The sequence below is a fragment of the Coloeus monedula genome, assembly GCF_965178545.1.
Source record: "Coloeus monedula genome assembly, chromosome: 21".
In the NCBI taxonomy this organism is placed as follows: domain Eukaryota; kingdom Metazoa; phylum Chordata; class Aves; order Passeriformes; family Corvidae; genus Coloeus; species Coloeus monedula.
The window spans coordinates 9943989-9968426 of NC_138801.1; the positions used below are offsets into that span (position 1 = coordinate 9943989).

Consider the following 24438-nt stretch of genomic DNA (forward strand, 5'->3'; position numbering starts at 1 on the left):
CGGGGCCGTGGCTTGGCGGGAGCGAAGAGGCGGGGCTGGGGGCCCACGCGTGTGGGGCGGAGCCTTGGGGCTCTGGGTGGCTGCGGTAGGGGCGGGGCTGAGGGGTTGCTGAGGGGGCGTGGATTTGCCATAGCCGTGGGGCGGGGCGAAGGCGGCGGGGTCGTGGCGGGCTCGTGGCGGTCTCGCGGTGAGTGACGAGTGGGGTCGGGGGGGGGTTTCGTGCCCCCTTCCCCCCCCTAACCCGCCTGAGGGGGCCCCATGGCCGCCCCCCTCCCCTCAGGCCGGGACGCGGGACTTCGGGCCGGGGGCACCGGGGGGGCCCCAAGGGGATGGGCAGCCCTGGGACGTGGGGGTGGAGGTGAGGGGCGAGCTCGGTGTGGGTGCGGACAGCGCTGCCGGGGCTCCACGGGAGGCGCCCGGCCCGGCCCTGCGGTTCCCAAGGTGACAGCCGGGCCCCGCGGCCGCCGTGCTGCCCTTGCCGGGGCTCCGGGCTGAGCCAGAGGGCCGCGCATGGCTCCTCTGAGGGCCCTGCGGGTCCGTGGGGCGCTCGGGAGGGAATGTTGGGGACACCGGAGCGCTGCTGTGCTCCAGGTTTGGCTCTCGTGTCTCTGAGCTACCCAGGGACATCAGCAATGCGTTGTGTTCTTAACATCGGAGTCCTTGCGTGGTTAAATGTCTGAGCTGGCCCGCCGAAGCAGTTTTCCACGTTCGCCTTGTACCTTGAGAAACACACCTTTCTGTTAGTTTGTTTAATGAGGTTTTTGTGGTTTGTTGTGGTTTTTCTGTGTTTTTCCCCTCTTGGAAAAGTGGTATCTCTGTGTGCTTTGTGAGACCCACTGGCTTTAATTCCACCTTAGATCCAAGTGATGTTGAAATGCAGACAAACAATGCATGGGAGGTCAGAGTGGCAATAAGGGTTGAATAATTTCCTGGCTTTGAGTATTGGCACTGGTTAGAAATTTGTACTGTCAGTTACTTACTGGATGTTTGAGCAGGAAGTTGCCAGGTCTGTTGCAGAGCTGAGTTTGCAGTAACAGGGGAGGTTATTGCAACGATTGAGATATCAGTGATTCCATTTCTAAAGGGATAAGATAAAGGGGAGTGTTAAGCAGATGTATATTGTGGAATGTGTGATGAATGTAGAGTGAAACCTGGAAAAGGTCAGAATCTTATTTGTGTTTAAAAACTACAATAATTTGGTGTAAATTCGTGGTGGGAGCTGATTGTTCCAATCTTGGTAAGGCAAGTGGACATGAACTTCCTTCCAATGGGAAATGTGGTCGCTTGGATGAAGAGTTTGTTGCTTTGGCTCCTGTATTTTTATCAGGTTGATTGTCAAGATAGTTGTGTTTTTTAAATGGTGAAGACCCATGTGGCTAAGTCCTGGTGTGGCACTTCGGTTTAGGTTTTTTAGGTACAGGTATGCCAGAATATCCTGAGCTGGAAGGGACCCACCAGGACCATCAATCCTGGCCCTGCCCAGGACACCCCAGCAACCCCACCCTGGGCATCCCTGGCAGCGCTGTCCAAACGCTCCTGGAGCTCTGGCAGCCTCGGGGCTGTGCCCATTCCCTGGGGAGCCTGGGCAGTGCCCAGCACCCTCTGGAGGAAGAACCTTTCCCTGCTCTCAGCCTGGGATAACTTCAGGCCATTCCCTCAGGACCTGTCACAGAGCAAAGATCACAGCTGCCCCTTGGGAGGAGCTGCAACCCCTGGTGAGTTCTGACCTCAGTTTCCCCTTCAGGATGAACAATCCCAGTGCCCTCAGCTGCTCCTTGTGTGCCCTTTGACACTCTTCACCATCTTCCTAGCCCAATGTTAGATCTGTATATATTTCCTATTTTTTTTTCACTGGTATTCAGCACTGGCCAGTTTTAATGCCAGTGTAGTGGGGAAGAGGCTGTAGCAGCACATCCTGCAGCAGTCAGCAAGCATCGCATCTTAATCACTTGTCCTTTTTTAATTTAAGCTTTGTTCATAATTCTCATCTATATTTGAGTGTGCAGTGGGCTTGTGGTTCCACACAGTTCCCAGGCAGAGGCCAATTCTTCCTGTTGGTGCTCGAATCCCAAGCTCCAGAATGCTTACTAGTCCTGCTTCTTGTGCCCAGGTGGATGAAATGCTCCTCTCAAGTGTTTATTAAATTGGCTTTCAGTCTTTTTGATCTTAACTTGCCTCTGCTTGAGCCTGAGGTCAGCAAAGCTTTTGCAGGATTTTGCATGAGTAACCATATGGGATCTTATAGGGTAAGTTAGCATTCAAGTTAACAATCCCAAATCCTGTAATTTGTGATGTAATGTTTCCTGAGGCTTTCATCAGGCTTTGGACTCTGCATTTTTTTCCCCCTATCCTTCATTAAAAAGGGGGTACTGGGAATAATGTGTAAATGTTGCTGTTTAAATGAGAATTGGTTTTATAACTAAGGATTTGTTGGTGAAGCTCTGACTGCTCTGCTATACAATGTGAAACTAAAGTCATGCTTTTTGCTACAAACACAGCAATTGCTAGAATAAGCAGGTTTTTGCTTCTGCTCTCCTCCCCCCACCAAAAGCAAGGTAATAAAGAAAATATAAGTACTGGCAGGAGTTGCAGGCTCCCACACAACTTTGTGGTGAGAATGGAGAAATTTTCTACAACCGTTTCCTACTGAGATTTGGCTGCTTTTCATTTCATATCATATCAGATTTCTCATCTAGGCCAGGTTGTTAACTAAGCTGAGAGTTAGGATAATTTCTGCCAGTAGAGAGGAGGAATTAAATCACCTTTCCAAGTCACTTTTGCATGTTTGCTTTTTTATTTTAAAGGTATCATCCCTGCCACTGACTCAGACTTGCAGTGGTACAAGGACAAGGTTTGTGGGGTGGGTTTTTTTTGTTTTTTCTTTTGAAAAGAGGTTTGGGAGGATTTTTCACTTCTCCCTTTACAGTGTAACTTCAAGGTTTGGATTAGTGAGACACTCTATCCCTGAATGAAAGCTTAATGCCTGAGAAGGGAGGGCACTGAGAATAATCTTTTCCAGTTTTATATTACAAGTAAATGACAAAATCTACCACGTTCACACAGTGAGTTTTGAGCAGGGCCCTGAGGAGTTTCCTTTCAGCTGGCTTGTTTTCCAGCTAGGCATTAGGTCCAACACAGAACTTTTTGGTCTTTGAACTAAAATGTGCTATTTTCTCCTTTCTTTCTTGGTTTTTCTATTGGCTACGAAGACCCCTCTACCCAACAGAAAGCTGCCATGGTTCTGCAGACCTGCCTTCCCTGCCCTGGCCTGAAGGTCACCTGAAAGTTAGCAGGAGCCTGCAGCAGAATTTTGGGAAGTTGAGCTGAAGCACATTGTCAGCATGAACTTCTCCACAAGTCTGCCTGGAAATCACTGGGAGTCTTGGCAACTTTTTCTTAGGGAAGGATGAAAAAGACTCAATCTAGTTTATGTTGTTTTTCTCTGGGAAATCCAATCTTAGTTAATCAACTCCATTGCCTTTTGTTTCAATCTAATTTTCTGGAAATGTTCCCAATCAGGTCCTGAGGAACCAATGATTTTTTCATTAACCTTTTTCTTCATCTGAAAGCTGGAATCTGCTAATGCAACTGTGATTGCAGCCAGAACAACGGCTTTGCTTCCTGCACTTTTCCTCTCTGTGTATATAACCTTAGAAAATCATACACTTGCTGTATCACAGATGTAAATGTCATTTATCATCTGTTAAAAAGGTTGTACAAGCATATAATCTTTTCACTTTAATATTTATCTAAATGAATATAGCAGTGCATGGTAGCTCTAGAGCACAGGCCAAATGCTGTAAGTGACCAAGGCTCTTCTGTTCTCACTGCTTGCTCAGCATGTCCTGGTATGAAACTGGGAGAAAACTGGGAACAGAATACAGGTGTTCTGGTGTGGAACTCACAGTGAGTGCCCCAAGCTGAGACTTCATGAGAACCACTTCACTTCCATAAACCTTCTTTTCCCACACTTACTCATTAGTTATCATGGATTCAGATCTCATTCCTCTGATGAAGGTAGAGGAGCTTGGAATATGAGCTTTGTGATATATTTAGCTGATCTTCTTGCTAACCTGGGTAAAGAGGAACCCTGACAGTCTTGGCTGTTCTTCTTTTCTAAGCACTGCATCTGTTGGGGGAAGGAGTGTCTGGCAAATACACTTTCAGGCTTTTTTCACATTAAAGGTGATGTAATTGGACTTGCTCTGTAGGATTAAGAAGTGCTTTGAGGCCACCTGTGAGGTGCAGTGCAGCTAATGCAGTGCAGCTAATGCAGTGCAGCTAATGCTGTGAGCTCCAGAGAGCTGGGAAAAGCAGCTCTTGGAAAGGGATACGACTCCAGCCTCCTTAGGGAGAGGCTCCTCCCTGTGACCCAACCTGCTCCTTATCTGATGTCTTTAAATGGTGGCTGCACTCTGGGTGGGAGAACAGCAGCAGCTCGTGCCACCCTGGCTGCTCCTGGTGGGATCTTCCAGAGGCTGCACTGGGAGCCAGGGATCCCCTTACTCACTTGCTTTCCCCTTTAACCTTCCCTGCTCCGAAAGGCATTCTACTGAAGAGACTCAAACCACTCATTGGCACAGCTGCTCTGCATTTTCAGGCTTGCACCTTTGGCTCGGGAAGGAGAAACACTAACGAACGTGGAGCAGACTCAAAGGCAGTGCTCCCAGTGGGAGCCATCCCAGTTCACTCTCCTGCAGCCCTCGGGCAGTGACCGCAGCGCTGCCATCAGTGTGGCTCCGTGGGAGGGTATTTCCGATAGGTAAATCAGCCCTTGTACATCAAAGTGATAAGGGAAGTGGGAGCACAAGCTCCCGAGGAGCACACCCAGCCTCGGGATACTGTGCAAGTGAAATGCAATCAGTGTTGGTCTGGTTTTCTCAGCTCCCGTGTTTGTCTGAGCTCCTGGTCTAATGGATTTGACAAGAGACTGAGTCAGGATTTCTGGGTTCTCTGCCAGGACGGTTTTATACAAATCAACTTACCATTGGCTTTGATGCCCTTCATTAACTTGGGATAAGACATTATCTCACAAGGACGTGCTGAACTTTAGTGTTTAAGGTGGTGTCAGGTGAGACTGAAGTGTGCTGGAGGAGTATGTTATAGATACTGAAACCTGAACAGCTGGAAACAAAGCTAGTTGGGAGTTTTACAGCTGTCCTCATGTTCCTGTTACAGGCTTGCTTGTACTTGTAAAGCCATTTTTGTGCTCTTTTCATACAGGGCACAGAGCAGTGTCTGTGGGATCTCCTGCTGTATGGGTGGTAAAGCCTAATGCACTTACTCTGATTATTTTGCTTCTAGTTTAAAAAATCTCTTGGCAGCAGCATGACTTAACTTAATTTTCTGAATTCCTCCAGTGAAACCCTCCAGGACATCCTAAGAGCAGGATCCATGTGCACTGCTTGTCAGTTGATCCCGTTTTGTGTAACTCTTGCTTTTGATCTTGGTTGAAACCTCAGCCCCCACCACGAGGCCCCTTGTATTGCAGGGCACAGCACAGCTGTTCTTGCACTTTTTCTGCTTTGTCACTTTTTTTTCCATAGCAGTTGTTGGCTCCAGCCTTCCAAGCAGAGGGGTCCCAGTGCCAGCTACCCCGACAGGGTTTGTCTTGTACATGGTGTTGAAGAATTTCTGCACAATTGATGGTTTATCTGCCTTGTTATTTTTTTCTCATTTCCCAATGCTCCTAAAAACTGATAGCTTTGAAAACATCACATTTCTTCATTATGGGACAGATAGAATCACAGAATGGTTTGGGGTGGAATTACCTTAGAGCTCATTTTGTTCCACCCCTGCCATGGGCAGGGACACCTTCCACTGTCCCAGGCTGCTCCCAGCCCCAATGTCCAGCCTGGCCTTGGGCACTGCCAGGGATCCAGGGGCAGCCCCAGCTGCTCTGGGCACCCTGTGCCAGGGCCTGCCCACCCTGCCAGGGAACAATTCCTTCCTAATATTTTATCTAAACCTTCTCTCTTTCAGTTGAATACTAAAATACTTAAATACTAATGGCAAAATAAACTAAGCTTGCTTTGTTATCCAAAAACAAGCAAACCACTAATATATCTGATGGAGGTATGAATGTTTCAAATGTGTTTTGGTTAATGTGTTGGAAAGTAATCTCTGCAATGCACTTAATCAGATCAGGGAGTTCTAAAATCTCTTTGCATTTTTGCAAAGATCTCATGGGGGAGACTCAGGAGCTGCTTTTGCTACTCTGTGGATCTCTATGTGAGCATCCCAGTGCTCGGTCTGGTCCTAAGCTCATCTGAGCAGTAGTTAATGATTAGCCTTTGATAGAGATAATGATGTGCTTGTCAGCATTATGTGAGGGTTGAGAAACTTTGGTCAGTCTCAGACTTGTTGCCTCTCTGGAGAAAAAGGCTCTCCTGGAGTCGGTAGATGGAAAACCTGTCTCTGGAAGAGTAAGTACTCAGCATTTTTTAGCTCTGAATCATTTCTGCTGTGGATTAGCAGCTCTGTGGCCATCCAGGGGTTTGAAAATGATGAAAAAGGCAGCTCTTTCCCAGAGTGATTTTTTGTTACTCACAGAAAAATTGTTGATGGCTCTCGTTCCAACTTTCCATGCCCTACAGTCACTGCTCTTCCTGTCAGAAGAGTGTCACGAGGCCAAGGCTCTTCCAAAGATAAGTTCCTTTCCAGAGAATTGAGTTGATTGCTCTTTTCCTCTTCTTGATATTGGAGGTCTTCTACCTTGCTGAGATTGTATTTTCAGTGATTCAGTAATTTCAATAATAATTCTAATAGTTCAGTTGCATTTTCAAAAGGAGAATGTGCAGATGCTCTGTTCCATGGATTGAGGCTATGAATTTGTGCTCTGAACCCTTACAAGTATTTGCATCACTACCTGGAAGCTGTTTTATATGTCACTGTGCCATCCTATTGCTGTTTGCCAAGATCATGGATCAAGAGTAGGAAGGTGCCTCTGGTGATGGATATTTGGCCTTAACCATCTGCCAAAACAGAGGTCGACTTCCTGGGCTTAATTAAAAACCCACTGGAATGGATTTTGCTGCTGGTGACCTGAGTTCTACCTTGCATTTTACTCATGAGCAGCTTGAGGCTTCTGAAAACAAGTGTTTGGAGGCACAAAAGAATTTGATTCTTGGCTGTGGTAGAACAAGTTCTTGTGTTGAGGGACAGTCATGGATGGTGCTGCAAAATGAAATGAACACGCATCCGTATCTCCTCTGCAAGAAAAGGCATTTTTCCAAAAGTCAGTCTTGTGAACTCTTAGGATTTTAGTCAAAGCCTGCATTCCAGAGCTGACCCTGACATGCCAGAGCAGGAGCTGGAAATCCCAGGGTATCCCAGTAGGAGCTGACATCAACACGTCACTGTTGCGACAACGTTTGACACAGGCTGGAACACGGCAGCTCCAGGGAAGGGGAAGGGTTGAGTGGCCACCTTAAAACACTGTGTCTGCACATGGACACGCTTCTGAGGAGTAATTACAGACAAACAACTGCTTAAATATGAAAAGAAAGGAGTGAAGTGGAATTGCTCTGCAAGGACACTTTCCCATGTGGTGGAAGGTAGTAATGAGTGTGTGGCTGTCCTGGACATGGAAAAACGTGTGTGCATTGCTTAAACCAGTGTGTCTCATATACATGTGAAACAGCCTCCTAAAAATTAACCAGGAGTTCTGAAGTGTGGTTTTCTTGTTATTCAGAGTCTCAAAACACCTGAAAGCCAGTTCAGAACTTGTACAAGTGTTGCCTTTTCTGGGCTGAGTCTGATGATGATGTTGAAGAGCAGCCAGAGAGGGAGAATGAGCTGTGTGAAAATGGGCAAGTGGTGTGAGATGTGGGGATCTCCTGTGAATCACCTGTGCTGGACTCCCTTTTATGAGGCCTCTAATAAATCAGTGCCGTCCATTTATTACCCTCAGCTTTAGTTTTATCTGCATGGGACAAAGGTATTTATGCTGTTGCTAGACAACATTTATAATGAGATAATAGCAGATAACTCTTGTTCTCCACCTGTATTAAAGGCCACTAATGCACTTCTAGGACACACGGAATCACTTTTTCCCCTGAGGCCCTGCTTTCTTGGCAATGCACTTTTTGACTCTGGTTTCATTTTGTGTCTCCTGAGATTATTTTATAGTTTTACAGGGTTTAAGGCTTGAAGGCACCATAAAATCCATCTGGTCAGAGCTGTTTATGCTGTGTAGCCTGGTGTGTGTCCTTCCCACTCCAGCAAACCACGGAGCAATGGTTTATCAGGATTAACTTGCAGGTAGTTCCCTGTCTTGCATCCTGACATATCTGTCATTCCTTATAGATGGAATGCTTCTGCCTGTGGCTACTGAACACCCACAAACAATAGTCTGTGTCCTTACCCTGTGGACAGACACATTTTTGGCTTCTTTCCATAGGTGTACAGGTGGTGCAGGAGGTGTTGAACCTGCAGGAATCTGGGGGCTGAATTAGTGAGCACGATGAAGAATCTTGTATGCAAAAGGTGGTTTTCTTTTTTCATTTGAAGAGAAAACTCTCCCTTTATTTAAAAAGAGCTGTTATAGTAGAGGAATAAATGCTAGGAGCTGTTCTTGATCAGGGCATGTGAAATAGGAAGTGAAATTGTCCACTAGGCCTGGTTTTTCTAAGGCAGCAGAAGTTGCCTAATCTTACAGGATACACATCTTGCAAGATGGAGTTTTAAATATTAATATATTTTTATATTAAAAAGTTGTTGAAGAGTATCACAAGGTTCAGGACTCTGTCCCATTTGTTCTGAGCTTCCCCCGAGGCAGCAGGATGGTTCCTGCTCTCTGGCCATATGGATCACATCTGCCTGGTCACCATTCCTGTGTTTGGTTGTGTAACAGCTGAGCAAAAACCGCCACTGAGGATAAGGAAGTATCATCTGTTTATTCAGAACTACATAATCTTGGAAAATATGGGTCACATGGCCCTGCTTTTCTGTCTCCTCCTCCCAGTGCTGTCCTGTGTCTCCTCACTACTCAGCATCCTCAGTTGTCCTCAGCTGATGAGTGGGTGCTGAGAGTTCTAGCAGGAGCTTCCCAGGTGATTCCTGCCTGAGCACCACCCACCCTCCTGCTCCTCTATCCCAGCACGGCTCTTACACCCCTGCCCTTTGAGCCATTCTGCCTTACCTCTGCCTAAACTTCCTCCCTTCCTGCCAGGAAGGGAAGGCCCTCAGGTTTCTCCTCCCTGAGAGCTGAATCCCAGGGGCTTTGTGAGCTGGGTTTGTGTTCCTGTGTCATGCCTTCAATGACGTGAGGAAGAGAGGTGAAGCTCTGATGGTGTGGCCTGCTGGTCTGCAGACCTGGGGTGACTGCTTGCTTCAGAAGGCTCTCACATGCCCAGGGAGTGCTGAAGTGCTTCTGTAGATGCCTCCTGGGGATTGCCTTTGATGGAAACTTGTCAGTTCTAGCTCTGAATTCACGCTGGCATTGGCTATAAGGAATTTTGGTGTCTGCCATGCCTTTCCTCTGATGTTATCAGGCTTAGAGTCTGAGGTGTTCTGCTCTGCAGGATTGTTTTCAGCTGCCTTTCACTCCATTGGGCCTGTGGGTAGTGACATGGTGTGTGCTTCACTTAATGAAGTCCAGTGCATTGTCCTGTAAAGAACAATCTGTCCTGGGTTATTTTTTTTTCTTGTTCAAAGATTACAGATTTCCTGAGGTGTCTGCAGAAGCTGGGAGATTAGGAATGACCGTCCCCTTCTAGGGAAGCCTCTAACAGAGAGTTTGCTATGAAAATAAACTCCATCAAAGGGACATTATTGTAGCCATGCCGAGAGGAAGAGCTCTGGCCCCTCCTCAAGTAACAGGGATTGTGCTGAGTGACTGTGACCAGCTTTGCTTTAGTTGGACAGCTGAAAGATGCTTTGATTCAGAGCAGAGGACAGCACCTTAAGGATTGAACATATGCTGATACTTCGTCATTAATTAATGTATATAACTGCATCAAGCTGCCAAATGATGTGGTGCAGCTCCAGGAAGTTTGTGTGAGCCTGGAACTGGAGCCCACAGTCTGGAACCGGAGCAGTGTTTGGGGTTTTTGCCATGTCAGTGTGACAGCTCCATGTGGAGGGGGCAGCCTGAGCCTTGGGGAAACAGCAGCCCAATAAAGAGAGGGACAAATGTGTATTGGTACAAGAAACGCAAGGATTTTGTAAGAATAAAATAAGCACATGATGGCAGCCAGGAGGCCTGAAGGATGGGTGTTTGGAGGAGCACATACTGCAGGGTGTGATTGTCAGCCCCAGCCCTGTGATCTGGCTGTGAACCTCAGCTCAACTCTGGCTTAAGGTGTCACCCCCAAACCTCCCTGTGTGGGTGACATGGTTTTGCTTCATTCTTCTCCCACATCCTGCCTGTGGGGTTTGTCAGGATCACCTTAATAAGGGTCTGTCTCAGCCTGGGCAAATCCCATCAGCTGTGGGCACGGCTCATGGACAGCAGAGTGGTTTTGATGTGCCAAAACTTAGTCATTGCTTTCAGCATCCACAGCTGTGCTATAATGGTTCCAGGTGGGGTCCTCAGTGGAGGATCAGATCTCCTGTGTGGATTTCTCCCCTCACAAAACCTGAAAGCCCTGCATGTCATTGTAAAAGCCCATTCTTTGCTTGTGTTGTACATTCCAGCTGTGAGAGCTGGGCTCTGGGTGCTCCCAGCTTGGCTTCCTGTCCCTGCTGATGTCCCTGCTGACTGCTTCCATCCTGGTATGTCACAGGCTGCTCAGGCATTGTCCCCTTTTGACCCTGAACACAAGATGTTGTCTGCAGCCCTGCTCAGCTCTTTTTTGCCCATTCTCTGCTCCCCGCACTGCACCCTGTGGCGTCTCAGGCTGGACATCCTGCAGAGTGCCTGTCATCCTTCAGAACTTCTGAAACCCATGGCTGTGAAGAGCTCAGCCTGCTTACAGGTAGACATGGAGAATGTGCCCTGTGTCACACTGTGTTCCTGCCTGGCTCTGCTCGTCCAGCCTGAGTCCATTTTCAAGCTTCTGTGGTCAGGGACAAGCCCCAGGAAATGCAAACTTGTACAGCCTGACCCTCAGCGTGTATTGGAGGTGCTGAGCTGTGCCCTTCCCTTTCCCTTTATCCGAACCCCTTCTGGTGTGTTCAGCTTTTGGGAAGCCTTAAACTTCTGGGAAAAGCTTTAGGATGAGACTCTTAAGAGGTAGTGAGGCAGTACCAGGGCAAGCCACAGTTCTTCTGTGATCTCACAAACATTCCTTGAATTCTTAATATAGCTCTAAGAGTTCCTTCTTCAGGAATTGTGCAAGGGAAAAACAGAGGTGTGCAATTAAGTGTGCTGGGCACAGCACAGTCCCTCCCTGTGTCTCAGTGCCAGCCTGGGGTTGCTGAAGCTGCTTGGGAGAGTTCCAAGAGGAATTTTCACACTGGGAAACAGCAGTGTGTGTCTGTAACACGTGTTCTGCTGCATTACTGAAAAATGTAGTGTTTGTTCTCTGTGTCTTTTAAAGTGTGTCTTTATAACTGGCCCGGGGTGCTGGGTGCTCCTACAGCATGAACAGGTAGAATTGGTCTGTCCCACAGTGGTGCCTTTAAGCAGCTCTGGAGCTATGCCCGGGATCCTGGAAGAATCACAAGTCCACCCATTTGGAAAGGAAGCAGTTAAAGGAGAAAAGTTTGCCAGGAAATTGAATAAACTAGAAGCAGTACTTAGGTCTCCTGATGACGAGCTCAGTGGAGCCCACAGCTAGAGCCAGTGAACAGAGCTGCAGTGTCTGCAGGCTCCTGCTTCCCTCCCACTCCATTTACAGCACTGCTAAACAAAAAAAGGGATTGGGCTTGGGACCACAAGCTGGGAGCCAGTGGAGCTCGGTCTGCCAGGGGCACTGCTGTAAGTAGAGCACCAAGAACTCCTGGGTGCCTTTTCCATTCCTTCTGTGTTTTTGCTGTAGCATTCCTTTGTGTCACGCAGCACTGAGCCATGTGTGATGTGTAAGCAAGAGATTTTTGCTTTTCCAGCTGGCTGTTCGTAATTATTTTCCCTTCCCTTTCTCTCAGGAACTTTGATTTTAATTCTTAGTAAATATTACCAAGTCTTTCTGACTCCTTCAGAAGAGAGGGACCTCCTGACCCTGTTCTTGCTACCAGACATGTTGGTGGAGAGACGCTGGGTACAAATCACTCCAGCTGTGCTGAGAGGAGTTGGGAGGGTTCCGAGCAGGAGCCAGTCCTGTGCTGGCCACTGCAGCAGCACCCTCTCTGTGGGACAAATAACTGCTCTAAAGAAGACTGAAGAGGTGATTTTTAAGGCTCTGGTCCTTCTGGGCAGAGCCAGTGGAATTAGTTTTATTTCTTGTGTTTTCTGAACTGGCTTGGGAAAGATGAGGCACTGCTTAGAAGGGAAGAGTTGGTGCTGTAATGGGTATTGCTTTAGGGCTCCAGTGTTAATCCTGTTAGACTTCTGATTTGGAAAGGGGCATAATTCCCTTGGAGTGTGACTTTAAGGAAGATCTGTTTGACACTGAGCTGACTTTCTGGGAGCTTGGTAGATCCTTCCCATAGTGTGTCCTGTTTCTGCATTGAAAGGTGTATTTTCCTTGGGTGTTTGCCACAGGAAAAACTGTGATTTGCTGTGAAGCTGCAGGACTCTGGATGAACACAGCAGAAGCAATAGATTGGGAAGCTGTGGAGGGGCTTATGTGTAATGGCAGTGATCTTGTGGCTGAGACCTGCTTGAAAAGACTGCTTTGGCTTTGGCATCTCATCAGGTCCAGCTCCTTTACCTGCACTCATGTGTGCCCGGCCATCTCCTGCCTGTCCTCCCCTTCTCTGTGCCCTGGAGTTGCAAACGTGGCCTCCTGGTATGTGTGAGGTGAGGCAGCACCGGTTTTGTGTTGGTGGAGGGTGAAGGTGAGTCCTGGTGCTGACAGTGGCTGCTGTCAGATCCTGCTCCTGGCTGCACCTGTCCTGAGCCAGCCTGGTTTGCAGAGCTGCCACGGTGGCATTGCAGGGCTGGGACAGAAACCTCTGTGTGAGCAGGGCCTGCCTGAGGTCCTGCTTAAAGGAAGAGGAGTCCTGGGTGGAGCTCTGAGTCTTGCAGTTTTCCTTAAAAATCTGAGGGGTTGTGAAATGGAGGCTGTGGCTTCTCTCACCTGGGGTAACAGCACTGAGAGGGGAAAGAAAGAAGCCCTGGAGGAGAATGTCCTCATTCCTCTCTCCTGTTCCTCCTGTTTGTTTTCTTAGGCAGTAGGTTACTGCAGAGCACAAAGTATCACTCTGTGTGTGTGTGTCCCTTGTGACAGGGACACCCTGGGGTCTGTCCCCTTCAGGTGTTCAAAGTACCTGAGCCTGATGCAGCCACGGGCTGTGGCAGATCCCTCTCCAGGGCTCCATGCTCAGGAATCCACTGCAATGCCTCTCCCTCTCAGTGCAAACATCTGGAGCAAGCAGCAGCCAGAGATCAAGTCACCCATTCAGACAGAAATACCTGCTGAACGCTGGCTTTGTACAAGGCTAAACCTATTTAAAGAATTTACAGTAATAGAAACTGGGGGAGGGCTAGGGGGGCAGATTTTTTTCCTTCAGGTATGGAGTCAGTCTTGTTAAACCACCACCTTCTGGTGACACACAGAGCTCCACATCTCTGTCAGCTTGTTTCTTAGGAGTTGTGCGAGCCAGCCAGGGATTTGCTGCTTGGAATATTACACACCCATTAACCTATTGCTGCCCTATATATTGTTTTTTACCTCAAGGCATAGATAGAAATCTCCTAAGTTGTAAATCAGAGTCTGACTGTCCACTGGAACTGATTTCTTTTAAAACAGAAATTTATCCACTGTTTGTTACCTTCAGTGACACAAAACACAGCTGAAGTGGCTCAGATGAGCCACTGATTTCCTCTTAAGCTGCTTAATACCCTATCCTTTCAGGATCTCTTGAAATGTCCTTCAGTGTTGGGTAACTGCAGCAAGAGGTTGGATTTGGTGTTGGAGCACTGGGATAGCAGGGCAGGAAGGAGATACACAGGTGAGGGTTAAACTTGCCTGCCCAGCCACAGGCAGCCACTCCTGAACACCTGATTGTATTCTTTGTTCTTACAGAGTAAATATCCTGAGAACACAGCCACTGTTTCTCCCTTTCTGCAGACAAATGATGATGAGTGAGAAGGAAAGGAGTGAAAAGCTGACACAGCCCAGCCACGAAGGCAGTTTTTTCATCTGGTAACCAGCCAGGGCTTCTGTGGAGCGTTTCGGAACCTGCTGAGCTTGGCAGGAATGTGAAATCCTAAAAGGAATAAATAATCATTGGACAGTAGTCACTAGTGAGGATGTTGTATCCAAAGGAAAAGCAAAGGATCAGTCAACTGAGAGGAGAAGAGGGAGGAGACAGAGGGGCAGCTCTGATCTCTGCTCTGTGTTGAACAGGGACAGCACCCAGGGAGCGGCTGGAGCTGGGCCAGGGCAGGCTCAGGCTGAGAGCAGGGAAAGGTTCTTCCCCCAGAGGGTGCTGGGCACTGCCCAGGCTCCCCAGGGAATGGGCACGGCCCCGAGGCTGCCAGAGCTCCAGGAGCGTTTGGACAGCGCTGCCAGGGATGCCCAGGGTGGGGCTGCTGGGGGGTCTGTGCAGGGCCAGGGGTTGGACTGGATGGTCCTGGTGGGTCCCTCCAGCTCAGGATATTCCATGGTTCTATGATTCCAGGAGATTTTGGCTGGGGGAGAGGGGAAGTTCTTGTGTGATGTCTTTCCTTTGATCCTGTGCATAAAGCACTTGGGCTATTCTTCTTCCTTCCCTGATGCAAAAGACAATTTGATGTTTATGTGTCTTGGCAGAGGATTCCTTTCCCAAGTGTTTGTATTTTGGGACTGCAGTTCTGGAGCCTGGACGTTTCAGCTCTGGAACAGGATAATCTTCCAAGCTGTGCCATATGGAAATCACACTGGGCATTCTGCAGGTGTCCCTTGGTGAAGTGTTTCTGTGTCAGCTGAGCTGCTGCTTGCATTGGTCTCCTTTTTATCTCCCCATAAACATTTTTCTGGTCTCAATATTTAAGCACAAATCAGGGGCAAAGTGAGCTAAAAAATCTTAGCAGAAATGTGGACAGGGAATTCATTGTGCTTTAGCCAGTACCCTTAGATTCCATGACAAGTTATTTTCCAGGGGATTATTGTGAAGTCGTCTGATGCAATAAGGGATGGGGTACAAACTTCATCTGCACAGAGATGCAGAACATACCTGAGCTGTGGGTTCCTGGTGTCGCTAATCGGGCTTCCCTGCATTATTTAATTTCAGTGTTTGCAGGGTATTACTTCTGTCTTTCTCTTGAGTCCCTCCCCAGCACTGCTGACTTAGTTTCCTTATCTTTCCCAAATCTTTTAATTTCTCTCATTTCTCTCCTTAATTTAACCCTAAAGCCCTTAGATATCACCCCTGTCAGGGATGCTCCACGGGGCTGCACTGGCACTCATGTTCTGGGCTACCAGTGACCCCTGCTCAGGGTTGCTGTCACATTGACCCAGCTCCACCACCAGCTGCCTTTAGGGGTTTTATTTGCTATTTTCAGTTTTGAAAGCTCTTCTAGAGTGTCACTTCCTCTCTCCAATCTAAATACAGCCATGCCTCCCTGTTCAAACACCATGCTGCCTTTTGACTTAAAAAACTGAAAAAACACACTTGTAAACTCTTATGATGGTTTATGTGGAAGGAAGTAAGTCTCTCATTTCTTTCTAAACTTTAATTTGATAAAGTGTCCGAACTTTGCTTTTTATTTCACTTGGTTTTACTTTAGTGCAGGACTGAAGTGGGAGGGTACAGATTATTCCAGGCAGGGCCCAGCAGGACAGATGCTGTGCTTGCAGGACTGACTGGTATTCCCAGGTTATTTTCTCTCCCATTGCTGTTTCTACCTGATGATTTTCATTTCCCACCAGCAATTGCCAGGCAGTGCTGGGGCAGAGTGCAGCAGCCATGCCCACAGCTAACCATGGATTTTTATTTATTTATTTGTAGTGTGCCCAGACATCCCTGATTTGTGGTAACCAGATTAGGGATTGGGACTGGCAGTCTCTTGAGTGTTTCTCTCACTGTGGGTAATGTGATTAGAGGGGAGATGTGGCAATGTAAAGCTCATGGAAATGAAATTGGATTGCCTGTGGCTGTTGCAGACCTTTGCCTGGCAGTAGGTCTTGTACCAACTAACACAATTTCTGTGTTAAACATGTTCCAAATAAAATGCATAACTGTCAATTAAGAGAAACTCCATAATCTGATCTTTAGTATATGCAATTTAAAGTGGTGATTGTGATATTTTTGCCTCTTGCAAGACTGCACTTGGGAAGGGGCTCTGGTTTTTTCCTCATGTAGATAAGAAATGTTCCTTTATGCTGAGCACTTGTCCCCAGGCGCCACCTCAATCAAATTAGGCTGCAGAGGGACACACCTCCTTTAAACTGTCCTGCTGTGTGCTCTCTGTAGCCAGAGCAGGACCGTGAGGATGCTCCAGGAGTTCTCCAGAGGCAGCAGTTCTCAGTGGCCTGGAATATTTTCTCTTGCAGTAGCAGTAGAGAAACCACATTCTGTTTAGAAAAGGGCTTCATTTTTTGTTTGTTTTTCAGGGTCCCACTTTTCTATGTGCCTTTCTGAACCGCTCTGTCCTCAAGATGTCTCACCACATGAACAGCTCCATGCTGCCAACCTCGCATCCTCCTGAGCATCACCACTCCTCCAGCACAGCCCCAGGACACAGTCATGGACCTGACATGATGATGATGGTAAGTGGAGAAGTCAGGATTAACCAGAGAATTTTTCCTTGTCTGTGGTTCAGAGTAACTTGTCATCTTAAAGACTGTGCTCTTGAGAACTGGGAATTAACCTGAGCTTTGGAAGGTGGGAATACTTCCAGGTAAAACCCAGATCCCACTGTGGGTCTTCTGGAGTGAAGGAGCAGCATGAGGGGATACGGAGCAGGAAATGGATTTCAGAGCTGGAGATCCTTTGGCAAAATTGTCTTCTCTTGCAAAAGCCTTTCCAGCAGCCAGCCTGGTGTCTGCTTGACAGCCAACTAAGGGCAGAAATGCAAAGCAAGCATTCTCCTGCAGGAAGTGGATGAATGGAGTTCTCCAGGCTGGCAGTGAGAGCTGAGAGGATTGCCCAGCAGCGTGAGGGGCTCTGCTGAGCTCCCTCTGTGCCCTTCCCTCCTGAACTCTGAGAGCACGCTCGGTTTGGGGAGCAAAGCACTGCCAGGGCTCTTTGCCATGTTGGTATTAAGGCTGGACTGGTCCTGATCCCTGCTGCTGCAGCAGACTTTGATTCCAACAGGTTCAGACTTGTGCATTTGGCATCACTGGGGCTTTGCAGAGATCCTGGCCAGAGTTTCCATGGAGATGGCCATAGGATCAGTGTTTGTGTGTAGCCAGTTCTAGGAACTTTTTCAGCTTTTTCTCCTTTGCCTAAATACTTTTGGAGTGAGTTTCAGATTATTAAAACATGTCTGTTTCTGGTTAAATTTCAAAAGAAGGGGAGAGAGGGCACATTTCCATTTCAAATGAGAATGTTCTCAAGGAGTAGATTTTACAAACCTTCAGTTGGAGTTTGTGTGCCTGAGGAGAGAACCAAGAATCTCTGCTTCTACTTCTATTGCAACCAGTATCACAGCAGGAGAAGAGAGCACTAGAACAGCCTTGGTGGGCATGGCCCACGTGGAGCTCTCAGTCCAGCACTGCCACTGCTCTCCTTGTGAAGCTCTCCCCATCATCTCACAGCTCAGTATTGGCATCCCTGGGCCATTACTTTCCATGAAAATGTCATTTCTTTACACATGTCAAGTGTTCCCTGGATCGTTACAGGACCCTGCCTTGCCCTGCAGCTGAAAACTGTGAGTAATTGCACAAGATTTTGAATTCATACTGCAAATAAATCTGTCAGGGAAGGCAGTACATAGGTACAGCATCTTAGGTAACAGACTGAGCACATTTAATGTGTGTTTTCCCATTCCTCACTGGCACCAAGTAACAGGCTCAGGCTCAGCTGCAGTTCTTTGATTTATGTGGCTTTTGTTTTAAATATAAAGATGTTAAATTCATTGAAGAGATGAAATTACTCTCTAAAAGCTATTTTACAGTAATTTCTGCTCTGGGGAAAAATGAGTGTCTGCTGATTCTTATGGATGCTGAAATGAACCATAATTCTGAGCTTCAGCAAATAACCTTAATTAAGCAATGAGGGAAGTTCAAAGAGAAGTTCCTCTTGGTTGGTCAGTACTTGCCATGTGAAAACACTGTGCAGCTGTGCCCAAGACATGCCAAGCTGTATTTACCTAGATGGGAAGTTTGTATCACCTCCACTGGCCTGGGGATCATTGATGGCTCCCCTTCCCCTTCACTGTGCAGGCTCAGGAGCCCTTTTTTTCACCCATGGAAGCTGCAGTCCTGCTTTACCTCCTTGTGGTAGCTGTGTTTAGGCCTCTGTTTCCCTTAGGATATTGGGAATTCCATAGAGAGACAACCATGCTGGGTTGCACAGTGCAGGAGGGGAGCAGGGGACTTACCTGTACAGCCCTTACCTGCGTCCTACAAACAGAGTCAAAGTGGGGAAGGGAAAGTGCCCTGTCCCCAGTTCCTGAGGGGATGGAAGGCAAGGAGGAGCTCCATGAGGACATCCCCAATCCCTGACTGCTGCTGATGCTGAGGGGAAAAGGAGCTCCAAAAGCAAGGAGAAGGCACTTACCTGGAGTTCTGTGAAGGACAGGGCCTCCTGCCCAGGGCTGCCTGAAGGAGCTGGGAACTGGAACATCTCATCCCTGTCTCACCTGTGTGTGTTACACCAGATTTACTGGAGACTTTCTTGGTGTTTAGGTGGTGACCAAATAAACTCATCTGAGTTCTTGTTCTGATACAAACCCCATTGCTACACCTTGCTGTGAGCTCCATCTTGGGATGAGCTCTTCAGGCTCACTTTGGTGTTCTTTGTGTTTTGGGCAGGCCATGACTTTCCACTTCAGCTGTGAGAATGTGCCATTGCTGTTCTCTGGACTTACAATCAATTCTCCTGGAGGTTAGTAACACTGTCTTGTGCAGTCCAAACAAAAGGTGTACAGTTGGTGTTTCAGGATTCATAGTTCAGGAATTACCCTGTTCCTTGTGCTAAAAATACATGGACACGCTGTGTTGAATCCGGTTTAAATGGCATCTGTGGGGTGAAAGAAAAAAGATGTTTGTACAGTTCAAGAATTTGGTTTTGTTAGCAAAAGTGATTGCTGGTTCTGCTTTATGGGTCAAATTGCAGTGAGTGTCTGGCTAAAATTCCCATTTCCCACCTATCTATGCATGCACACAGAGCCATAGCCTATGCAGCACAGTGGGGCTGTTCAATCATGCAGTGACTCTGCTGACACATTTTCTTGCCCAGAGACAATAATGTTTCCTCTCTTGTCAGAAATGGCTGGTGCTTTTGTGGCCGTCTTCTTCCTGGCCATGTTTTATGAAGGCCTTAAGATTGCCCGGGAGTGTCTGCTCCGTAAATCCCAAGTCAGCATCCGCTATAACTCCATGCCAGTGCCAGGCCCCAATGGCACCATCCTGATGGAGACACACAAAACCGTGGGGTAAGGACTGCACTTCATTTTAAAGCAAAGCTCTGCAGGTGAAACTGGCACAGAAGAAACTTTGTGCAGCCAGTTTTGATCTCTGGAGGGTGTCCTGGTTCCAGACTGGGATGCTGTGTGGCACTGGAGGATGGGGGACACCTGGGCACCTTTGAGGATGGAGACAAAAGGAGGAAAGCAGCAAGGAGCCAGATGAGCTTGGGGTTTTTGTAATGCATGTGTTTGGGGGAGTTCTCAGGAACAGAGTTTGGGTGTTACATCCAGTGACCCCGACAGAAAACACTCAGGATCCTTTTGCTGACAGGTTGTCAAGGCCTCTGTGCAGAACAGGAGCCAGTCAGCTGTTGAATGAGGGGGTAAAAGAAGCTTGGTGGAGTCTGTTTCTCAGCTAAAAGTTGTGTCCTCCCAGCAAGCTCCGTGCTTGCTTTGCTCTGTGAGCAAAACCAGCTCCAGGTGCCAGCTGCATGCAGGAGTCCCTGCCCAGGCTGGTGTCACCTTCTCTGCCATCGCACACCCACCTTGCTGTCCTGGCAGCTTTCTCTTTGGGGATGTGCATTTCCCACCTGTCCTGTGTTTGCTGACTTGTTTGGGTTTGTGTTCCCAGCCAGCAGATGCTGAGCTTGCCCCACCTGCTGCAGACTGTGCTGCACATCATCCAGGTGGTGGTCAGCTACTTCCTCATGCTGATCTTCATGACCTACAACGGGTACCTCTGCATCGCCGTGGCAGCGGGAGCGGGCACCGGATACTTCTTCTTCAGCTGGAAAAAGGCCGTGGTGGTGGATATCACAGAGCACTGCCACTAACACTGGATGTGCCCACAGGCCTCTCTACCCCAATGCTCCCTGCAAGTGCAGCCAGCCCCGAGGACTGGAGCATTCCTAAGCTGCCAAGAGAATCATGATAAAGAAAATCAACTGGAGTTCACCACAAGTTCCTGGAGGGGTGCAGGGATGTGAGGAGCTGGGACACGCTGCTCCCCTTGACTCTTGAGAGCCCCTTCTTGGCCAGGATTTGCTTTATTTTTAGATTATGCTGTGATTGAAATTAGTTGGCTGACAGAACTGTAGAAATTATTGTTTTAAAAAGAAAACAAAACCATATTATTTTTAAATTGTAAATGCTCATCAGTGAGGGTTTAATGAACAGTAGGAAAAGATCAAAGTTGTCAATAATGTGTGAATGACTGTTATAATTTTGATTTTTTTCAATGTGTACATAATGCCAGGGGAGGAGATTGCCCTGGCATTGTGGCTTTTGGGGCCAATGACACATTTTGCTCTAGGACTCAGCCTCTGAGGAAGATTTGGTGCTGCACATCAGACACGCTCAGGTGTGTTCTGGTAAGGGAGGACTTTGACCCAAGGATGTGAGCTGTGTGCTTCAGGGGCTGGATGAACCTGCCCTCCAAGCCCACCAGAGGATGATGATGAGTGTTGTTAATCTGATGTATCCAGCAGCTTTACTCAGCCTCCGGGGAGAACACTCGAGTTTGGCTGCTTTCCCTTCCCAATTATGGAGCAGATGCAGGATAATAGTTCTGTATTTACAGGGCAAAAAGCTTCTAAATAAACCATTGAACCCACAGATACTTCATGTGGAACTGCACCTGGATGGAACTAGAGCTAAGCTTTGGGTTACTAGGACTGGCTCTGTAAATGAGGCAAGAGCTAAATAATGATTTCATGACACGAAAGTTAAACTGGCTGAAGAAGGTATTCCTAGATGGAGGTGAAGGGGGAAAACAACCATGTTCCTGTAAAGGAGAGATTTGGGGAAGAGGAGAAGGAAAATACAGGACTACAGCAGCCTTCAGTGTCTTCTCAGGTGAAATTTGGAGCAGTGTGGGCTGAAAAAAAGGTATTCCTGACCCAGATGACTCCTCTTTGTCTTAATAATCACAGTGTGCCCATGCTGGAGCTGCAGGTTCTCAGTGCCAGGGGGGGACAGGTGCTTTGGTGCAGTGAAGAACTCGGTCAGTGCTGTGGGCTCTGCCCGGTGCCCAGGCGGGACAGGCTGTGAGGGGGCAGAACCTGCCTGGTGCCAGGACAGGCTTGGGGAGCAGCTCTGGTGTAGCACCTGGATGTTAATAAAAGTTGTGCAGAGTGTGGTGCAGAGCTGGAGTCTTCCCTCTACCCAGTTTGCCCAGTTTGTGCCTGTAATTGGCTGGAAAAGAAGACAGTGGGAATTAGAGAAGGGCCCTGAGAACAGGCTCCACTTTCAGACTGGGGCTGATGTCTGGGACATGCCATGAGAACAGGGAATCCTGCTGGGATAAAGCCTCTGGGCACACACAGGAAGGTTTTTTCCTCTGGAGATGCTGCTGGTGGCTGCTGGCAGCAGCTGTGTGAGGAAAGCTGATCTTTGGAATGACATTTTTTAGCTCCTGAGCCTTCGAGGGTGAGGCCATCCCTGTGTACATGGGTGCTCCACAGTGCTGGTGCTGCTGTCCCTGCACAGAGCCCACCCTCCCACCCTAAGGAAATCCGGTACTGCTGCTACCAGGACTTGAATTGCACCTCCTGAAGTCAGCCCTCCTGGGCTGATGCCAAGTGTTTATTTGGACATCTTGTTTTCTCTGGACAGTGTAAATAGAGAATAAAAGGAGCTGAGTTAAAAGCAGGCTTAGGTTCCTAAATAGCTGCTTTCTGTAGCAAATTCGCATCTGCGTGAAGGAGGCAAAGTTATTTTCATGGAAAAGTTCTAGCCACCTCCTGCTGAGAGACAGGAAAAGTGCTTCCTTCCCCAGTCTGATCTTTGAAGGGAGTTCTGTCTGGGACAGAACCTACTGCTGCCCTCTCTGCACCTGTCACAAAGGTAAAACTCCTGTGCCCTCTAAGCAATCATGGGAGGGGAAACCTGACCCTCCCCATCCCTGGAGAGCTGGGAGGAATGTTAGTGTTGGACAAAGAAAATGGACAATCCCTTCCCACTCCTGCTGGAACTGAGAGGAAACCTGAGTGTTTGTCAGAGAAAACGAGCTGTTAAAAGCTGGAGATGGTGGTTGGTGGTGTGGGAGGTTTGCACTGCAGGGCTTGACCCTGAAGGAGCTCAGGGTGACATTGCCACTGCTGCCGCTGGTTTTTCTGGAAGGGGCTGGAATTGTTGCCATTACAATCACAGGTGGAGTGAGGAGTGGCTTTGTGTGGTGACACTGGTCACCTCATACACCTCTTGCTGTGTCTTTCTTTGAAACAGAAGCTGCTTGGCCTCACCTTGCTGTCACCTTTTAGCCATCTTTCTGTGTATCCAAGTGACCAGACTTGAATTCTCTGAGGGATGACTTGGGGATCAGGCTGTGGCTCGTGCAGTGTCAATCTGGTTCTTGTTAAGCTTTTCTGCCTCGTTCTACTTGTACCACCTGTGCCCCTGGAATTGTTTCCCCACCAGGATGAGCTCCCAAGGCTCATGTCCCGCCCATGCTCTTCCCAGAGAGGGCACACAGCTTTCTGCAGCATGCACTGGGAAGGGACACTGACCTAGCAGGGGTCACCTGGGCAGAAGTGTCTCAGGTGCCCCAGCTGCTCCCACAGCCTGCACGAGGGGTGCTTTGAGCACCCTGGACTGCCCAGGGAACGTCAGAAGGGAAGCGGCTGAGGAGAGCAGGGCGAGGCTGTGTCTCCTCTGCTCCTGAGCTCCCTGACGTGCAGCTGGGGAGGGGCATGTCCAGGCTGCTCCCTCCTGCCATGGCCCTGCTTTCCTCAGTTAATGGGACAATCCAGAGAAGCCACTGACCTCCCCGTGTCCCAGCCTCCCCCTTGCCACCCGGTGCCACCACGGTGCCTTCTCAGCCCGGGTTGCTGCGTGCTGTGGCAGAGCCTGAGCAAAGCCTGAGCTCCCTCTGGGTGGGATCGGCAGCTCTGGGGCAGCCCCAGCCCCTCTGCTGAATGTAAAGTTGTCCAGGTAACACGGGAAGGGGAGGGCTGGAAGGATTTCCAGACCTGGGTACATTAAATTCCTGTGTTGACACACATGTAGCATGCTTGGGTGTGCTGTCCTGCTTGGGGGTGACATCCTGTGCGTGTCTTTGTGTCCTGATGTTTGTTCTCCACATGCTGTGCCTCCGCATTGTCATCAAGGGGGGAGCACAGAGCATCCAGGCTGTGGCCCTCAGCAGGCTTTTGTTGCTTTTCTTTGAGTGCCTTTTGAGTTTGTCTGGAGCCAGTCCCACCCAATCCAGCAGGATTTCTAGTTTTGTTTACAGTGGACTGTCAGTTTTGTTTTTACTCTTGCTCTTTGTGGCTGTAACTTGTCTGATGTTACTGTGAAAATCAAGAATCTCGTGTACATAATTAACCAATAAAATAGATTGCATTTTACTGTGGTGGGGGTGTGTTTTGGGAACAAGCCTCAGTGCATCCCTCAGAGGGAGCAGCAGGGCCCAGTGTCCCTGTTCAGGTGCTCTGGGATGGGAGTGAGGAGCAGCATCCTCTGTGCCTCCCCAGCTTCCAGGAATGCACCCTGAAGCTCCTGGAATGGGAATGTGGGGATTCACTGAGAAGTTTCTGTTTGTTCCAGCCCAGTCACACTTTGCAGTATGGAATTGGTGCCTCCCAGATCTGCCTGCCCTGGAGCAGGAAGAGTTGGGGAGAGGAGTTTTAGGGAGCTGTAACAACCTCCTGAGCTGGGGCCTGCTGGGAATGCCAGAACAGCAGAGCTATCCCTGATCATTTTATGTTGTGTTAGACAGGAACAGCAGCTCTTTTCTAGGCCAGGCTGGGGCTCTTTCCAGTTGGAAAAGTTCGAAGTTCTTTACATTTTCCCAGCCTGACCTGAAATTTGATGCACCTACAACACAGGAAGCCTGAATTTGACTAACTCCAGTTTGGAGCATTGCTTGGAACACTGAAAAATCAGAACTGGTCATT

General features: G+C 48.4%; 1 protein-coding gene across 2 annotated transcripts; it reads left to right on the forward strand.

The window, feature by feature from the left end:
* Window positions 1-138: 138 nt before the first annotated feature.
* SLC31A1 (solute carrier family 31 member 1) lies at window positions 139-23806 on the forward strand. 2 transcript variants are annotated; one of them, XM_082295303.1, is made up of 5 exons: window positions 139-187; window positions 16584-16739; window positions 18948-19020; window positions 19402-19570; window positions 20175-23806. In XM_082295303.1, the coding sequence occupies exons 2-5, from the start codon at window positions 16629-16631 to the stop codon at window positions 20374-20376; spliced, it is 555 nt and encodes a 184-aa protein (XP_082151429.1). In that variant the 5' UTR covers window positions 139-187; window positions 16584-16628; the 3' UTR covers window positions 20377-23806. The 2 variants fall into 2 exon arrangements, with proteins under 2 accessions (XP_082151429.1, XP_082151430.1); XM_082295304.1 differs by lacking the exon at window positions 139-187 and adding an exon at window positions 3611-3711.
* The last annotated feature ends 632 nt before the right edge of the window (window positions 23807-24438 follow it).